At 30.7% G+C, this 6,686-nt stretch overlaps 1 protein-coding gene across 1 annotated transcript; it reads left to right on the top strand.

Annotated features, from left to right (window-relative positions):
- Positions 1-1,554: 1,554 nt before the first annotated feature.
- LOC133179780 (chromobox protein homolog 3-like) lies at positions 1,555-6,686 on the top strand. Its single transcript, XM_061314469.1, has 4 exons — positions 1,555-1,670; positions 1,857-1,913; positions 4,943-4,984; positions 6,322-6,686. Exons 2-4 carry the CDS (start codon positions 1,877-1,879, stop codon positions 6,480-6,482), a joined length of 240 nt encoding a protein of 79 aa, XP_061170453.1. The 5' UTR covers positions 1,555-1,670; positions 1,857-1,876; the 3' UTR covers positions 6,483-6,686.

Raw genomic sequence — 6,686 nt, forward strand, 5'->3', positions numbered from 1 at the left:
TTCTTGACTTCTATTTGAGTCTTCTTTTAGTTGAAATCATTTTGATAATGTAAAATGATCTATATTTGTAGAGTAGGTGATTGGAAAATATGGGCTTGCCCAATTTCGCTTTGGTGGCTGAAAATAATACTGTCCACAGCGTTGGAACAGGGAGGGGTTGAGAATTCCTTGATCGTGAGGATATTGAACCAAATTTCAGCCGATTTTGTAATCAAGGTTAGTAGGTCTATAAATTGATATTGGTTTATATGTCAACTTTTGTAATAATCGATAAGGATTACGTGCCATAAGGCCCCCGGTAATATGACAAAAAAATAAAATCTTAATTTTACTCTTATTCATACATGCACTTAATTGTTGATATGTGTATCATTATAAAAATACTGCATGTAGTTGAGTGTAACATTGAAAATTTTCACTCAAAGAAAACCATTGTCAACCGAGGCACAGCCGAGGTTGACAAGTTGACAATGGTTTTTTTGAGGGGTGAAAATTTTCAATGTTACACTCAGCTACATGCAGTATTTATTATATTATACTGAATGTTTTATACAAATACATATTACAGTGAACCTTGCGTGCATAAATTCTGCGCAGTCAATATTTTTTGGAATAACACCCTTCGTCAAGCAATGTTGACTGTTGCTATGCTGGAGGGCGTGGCTTCATTAATAGTGTTTTTTAACAAATGTTTCTCGATGAATCAGATTCTAATAATTTACGTGAAAGTATAATATCATGGAATACCACTTTTACCAAAAACAAACACCATATTGGTCATTACCGAATATAGTCCTTTATTTCTTTTGTTCTCCATATGCACCCCATTCCCACTTAGCCAACACACATTTACCTGTGTTTTACCTGTATTTTTTCAAAATGTTGACTAAGTGGGAAGACACCGTGAAAATGCACAATTTCTCTGACAATCCTTTTTTCTGTTTTGGTATAAGAAAACTAAATGTATAGTAATGAAAAGCATAGTGTCTCTTCTACAATAGAGATTTTTCAGGACCCTAGGGCAGGAGTTAAATAATTTTAAGGTGGGGCTCTACTGATTGTTAAGTGAAAATGCATTCTTTTAAAATATTCATTGTTTCTGGGTATTTTGTAAAAATGGTGCATGATAATGATGAGCAAGGGTGTGTCCTCCAAAATTATGAATTTCATGCTCTTGTGTGGGGGTGGGGGGTCTGGTGTTATCTCTATAGACCAGGTTTTAAAATCTAATATCTTCGTAAATTAAATTTTCTTCAAAGATTAAGAGAAGCCAATGTTAGAGGGAACAAGATGGGTGCACTAAAAGTGCTGATCGAAGCACTTTTCTTTTGTTTAGTTTGCATCATGATAGTGACAACTGGGGGTATGTTAAGAAAATTAGATAGGGCTACCTTAAATTTTGTTATGGAGTACGTACTAGACTAATTATTTTGTTGATTCCTATCATCCTCCTTCTGATATGTCCTTCTTTTGGCAACATATCTTTACCTGTTAGTTATTATTAGTCTTTACTTGTATCACAATGGATTTTTCATGGTGTTGTATTATACTTAGGTGACCATTTAACCCCTTGGGCTTTATTGTTAGAAACTTTGTCTATTTTTAAGGTACTGATGTGTCTGTGGAGGAAAGGAACCTTGTTTCCAGTGCCGTATTTGTGGAGCCGAATGGTAAAACTTTGATTTTTGAAAACTTTATTTAAAATAAAAAAATAATAAAAAAATTAATTCATTTGGAATAATCTTCTATTTCTACCACAACTATTTTTTTCCAAAAGATTCACTAATAGTTATTTAAGAGGACTGAAAAAGAATTATTAGCGTGAAGTTAACATCAATTTTTTTTTTTGTGTTCAGAGAAGAAAATTAAGAAAGAAATGAGGAAAATGACGAAACAAAAAGGGAAAAGCAAAGGTAATAAAATATAAGATTATATATATATATATAATTTATATATATATATATTTAGTTAAAGAATAAGCTCTATTAAATATTGAAGTTGTTTTTCCCGAGAGGTTTTTATTCTTGAAGAATTTTTTTTGTTTATTGGTAATCTATTGCTGGAAGCTCAAGTGAGCTTTTCTGATTACATTTTGTCTGTAGTCTGTCTGTCTATAAACTTTTCACATTTTCAACTTCTTCTCTTTAAACATTGGGCCAATTTCAACCAAACATGCTACAAAGCATCCTTGTGTGAAGGAGGTTGAAGTATGCATGTTCAAATGAAGGGCCAAGCCTTCTTTCAAGGGGAGATAATTCAGAAATAGTGCAAATTTTGTGGTATCATTTAAAAACCTTTTTATATGAAAAACAGGAGCAAAAAGGTCGAGGCTTATTTAAAACCTTCTTTACATAGTAAAAATTCAAATTCGTTTAAATCATGACCCTCAGGGGTAGGGTGGGGCCACAATTGGGGATATAAGTTTCACAGAAATTTATTAGGAAAAATCCTTAGAAAAATCTTCTCAAGAGCAGTAAAGCCAGTATTAGTTGCATCACTACATAGTGTAAATTCATATTTGGTCAAATCATGACCCCCGGGGGTAGGATGGGTCACAGTGGGGGATCAAATTTCTACATAGAAATATATATGTCATATTGAATGAAGTGAGAATATTAATATACATTCATGGTCATCACAATTTTTTTAGTTGGAAGAAACACAGTATCTTAGTCTTGCAATAGAATTATTTATACATGTAGGTACTATTGAAGCAATATTATTTTCATGCAAGTTGGTGACCATTTTCAAATTCTTTTATGGGTGTTATTTGGTTTTGATTTCACCTTAACAACAAGCAATCATGATTTATTACCCTCTTGTTGTCTCTGTCTTTAGTTCAATTAAATAAATGCAGATTTTTAAACAGGTGTCAACTAAGATTTTTTTAAACCACAAACTATCAAGTATTCTTTGGTTTTTTAATAACAAATTTGGGGCAAAAGAGATAAAAAGAAAGATAAAAAAAAAATTGTGAACTTCATTTGTTAAAGTGAACAGGAACTAATCTGACTGAACTCGAGCGTTGAAAACTTGAGAAATGTCAAACCCTAACTCTAAATCATAATGTCTGCTCATATTTTATGAGTTTTTTTTTGTATTTTAGCAAGTATGATATCCTATTATGATACCCTTCCAAGCATTTAATAAATCTGAAACTACAGTATATTGCAATTTTTTTTGAAGATTGGCACTTCTACTGAGAATAAGTTTTATATGAACCCTTTTTTTTTTGTCTTTTCTTCTCTTCAGGGTCAATCATTCTCTTCTATTTGAATACATATAAAATATCCCTTTCAAAAAAAATGTCACAAAAGGCCCATGGGCCACAGTGCTTGTTTGGGATGAATTCCTAATGAGGCGTCAAATTACAAGAGTAAACATTCTTTTTAAGGTCAAGATCTAGTAAATGAGTTTAGACTTTCTTCTTGGTGCTAGATTCATTATGACGTCATAAATGATTTAAACTTAATTTTTCCCGTACTTTACGGCTGCAATAGAATTATGTAGAAAATAAAGCACTTTCATGGAATTCAACTTGATATCATGTAAAATGTAGCCCTAATACCCTTATTCCGTTTAATATCATTTTAAAGTAGAGATCAAGAAGATATGAAAAACCGTTTTCTAAGAGACGGTAGGCAATATTGATACATTTCCTTTGCCTTAAATGGAGAAAACTCCCATGTTTATAACTGACTTTCTTCATTTTTCATTGAAAATGGGCAGTTTATAATATGTTCTTCTGATGAGTTTACCCCAAAATTATGTCTGGATACACCCTATTTTACCAAGCTATATTCGTAAAGGATCATTAAAGGAATGTGTATCTCAAATTTGAGAAATCTGTGGGCACCTTTTATTCACTAGATCTTGAGCTTAATTGTAACAAAGTAAAAAGGAAATTATTAATAAATTTATTATATAATCTTGAAAATATATTATCAAATATATCAAAAGGTTAGAAACATTAAATGTTAGAGTTAAATTTTTACCTTTACAATATTATGATAAACTTAGATAAAAATGAAGTAATCTTCTTTACCCGGCCTTTTCAATAACACAAGTAACTTCAATAAGAATTGAAGAAATTAATTAATCTGTTTACCTCTACAATATGTAATAAAAATAGATAAAATTGTAGAAATCTAATGCCTTTACTCGGTTTCAAACCTGCATGATTGTAGCTTAATTGAAACAAGGATGATTAAAGGATTTTGATATTGAACTAATATAATTGCGTTTTCTGAGAGATTATTACACCGATATTTAAAATCAGGCCTAGAGGATTGTGTTTATAGATATAGAGAGTTTTTTTTTTACTAGGAATTGATATGATATTGTGCAAGTAATGTGTAAACTGTTGTTTGCAAACTTTTTCTGCTTGAAATGAATAATAAAATGGAATTTGACATCCTTTGTCCCCACAAACTACAAACAGTTCTAAAATATGGATTTGTGGAAAGTCTTGCATTTTTATAATGCCCTCACCATAAAATGGCCAGGGGCTTATAGTGTTAACCTGTTCCGTCATTGTGTCATCAATGACTTTCCGTTCATTATCTAGGCAACAGTTGCACACATTCAACTCAAATTTTACCTATGGCTATGTAATAGGAATATGCAGGTCAAGTTCAAATTTGGCTATGGTCCAATGATTTTGACAGAGTTATCCCTTTTGAACTTAGAAAAAAATAAGAATTTGTCAGTTTCCCCTTTCAAAATTTAGAAGGGATGTATGTATAAGGTTTAAATTGCATATGCAGGTAATTTCCTAAAGAATACAGGTCAAGTTGGAATTTGGTCATGGTCCAATGATTTTTGACAGAGTTATCCAACTTCAGAAAAAAAATCTTTTGTGCAAACAAATTTAATTCATATCTCTTTAGTTTTCATATAGAATATTAATTTAATGTATCTATATTGCTACATTTCTTTATAGGTAAGGAATCAAAGGCAAAACAGAAGAAAATGGCATTTGATGGTATGTATATAAATTCACATTAACATCTTTTAAAACAATACTTTGGTGACAAGAAATTAAATAATAAATTTCATAATTGAATCTAGAAAAATACTAATATAAATCTTTCAACATACTGTACTTATATATGTATATATATACATTTGTGGTATCTCTCTATTATATAAACCTGCAGAGAACAAATATCTTCATACCTGTATGAAGTTTTTCTCAGGTCATAGGTCATTACGTGACCTATACTCACATGAAACAATAATATCTACATAAAAAGACATGTTCTGCTCAACAGTATTAGCATGCTTTTTATGTAATAGAATGTATAAAATACACAAATAAAATAATAATCCTTTACAATGTAAACAAGTAATTAATTCAGTTCTTTCATTTAATTTACATAGAGAATAGAAAACTAAGTGTTATAGTTTCATGTCAACTTCACAGTCTCAACATTTACCCTTATTTTTCTTTTAGTTAAATCCACATCATAAACTTTAAATGCTATTCTATATATTTTTTTTCATTAAACATCACCCATGATAATTCTGTTAATGTTGGAAAATATCAATGCAATGCAAACATGGCATAAAGAACTGACAAACACTTTGGTTTACAAGCACAATTCAATCATCAAGAGCATTGTCTTAACAGTGTATGCTGTTGCCAGTGTCTCTGTGTTTACATCATAATAAATACGCCTTACAGGAATCAAAGATTTACTGTTTTTGATCAAATTTTATATTTGATTTCAAGTTAACTGGCTCTGACAAGTGTCTCCATCCATCCCTTTTCAACTGAAATTAATTCCTCCAACTTTTGATTAACAAACTTCGGAGGTGTTTCTGTGACTTCAGCATCCAATATTGATTCTCACGAATTCAAAAATTTCCAGACAACAAACTGCTCACTATGGTTGATCACAAGTTGCCTATAACAAAATATTACTTTCAAAACGGAATCCTCTGTCTGATGAATTTGAAACATAACCGCTTTTCAAGCCGATTTGCACCTTGCGTAATTTTTTCAAAATCTATGATGTACAGTTAGTGCAAAATTTATACTCAATTATATTTGATTGTCCATCTCAAATGTATATATAAGTAATAAAAAATAAGTTTAAAAACTTCAATGGGAACTGAAGTGGGTCGGTACGTGATCAAATCTTCTAAGAAGGCCTATGGCCTTCACAGGATTTGATCACATGACCGACCCACTTCATTTCCCATTCAAGTTTTTAAACTTGTTATTCTTTTCTTAAATGTAATGATATATTTTTTGATGTATTTTGTAAAGAAAGGTAATACATGTTTTTAATTGCTACTTTAAATTGATAATTACAGACAATGAACCAGGATTCTACTATGTAGATGAAATATTAAGTGAAAGGAAGAAAAATGGAAAATCAGAATTTCTTATTAAGTGGGAAGGATATGAAGATCCCATGTGGGAACCAGAGAGAAACATCCCCACACATCTTATTGAGGAGTTTAAGAATGTCTGAAAATTTAATAATTATTGTGTCTGGGAATGTGAATAAATTATTAGTAAGGATGGCAATTGTAAATTTTTTTTGTAATCAGTTAGTTGTAGATTTTTTTGACAGAGTAACCAGTTAATGGAACAGATAAGACTTGTTTAGAACTTTATTTTGAAATATTGTATTTTATTATGAGTTTTAATGCTTTTTAACTGCTTAAATTGAAAG

Source organism: Saccostrea echinata, unplaced genomic scaffold (genome assembly GCF_033153115.1).
Source record: "Saccostrea echinata isolate AGI-Se365-2 ecotype Australia unplaced genomic scaffold, CSIRO_AGI_Sech_v1 ptg000005l, whole genome shotgun sequence".
Taxonomy (NCBI): domain Eukaryota; kingdom Metazoa; phylum Mollusca; class Bivalvia; order Ostreida; family Ostreidae; genus Saccostrea; species Saccostrea echinata.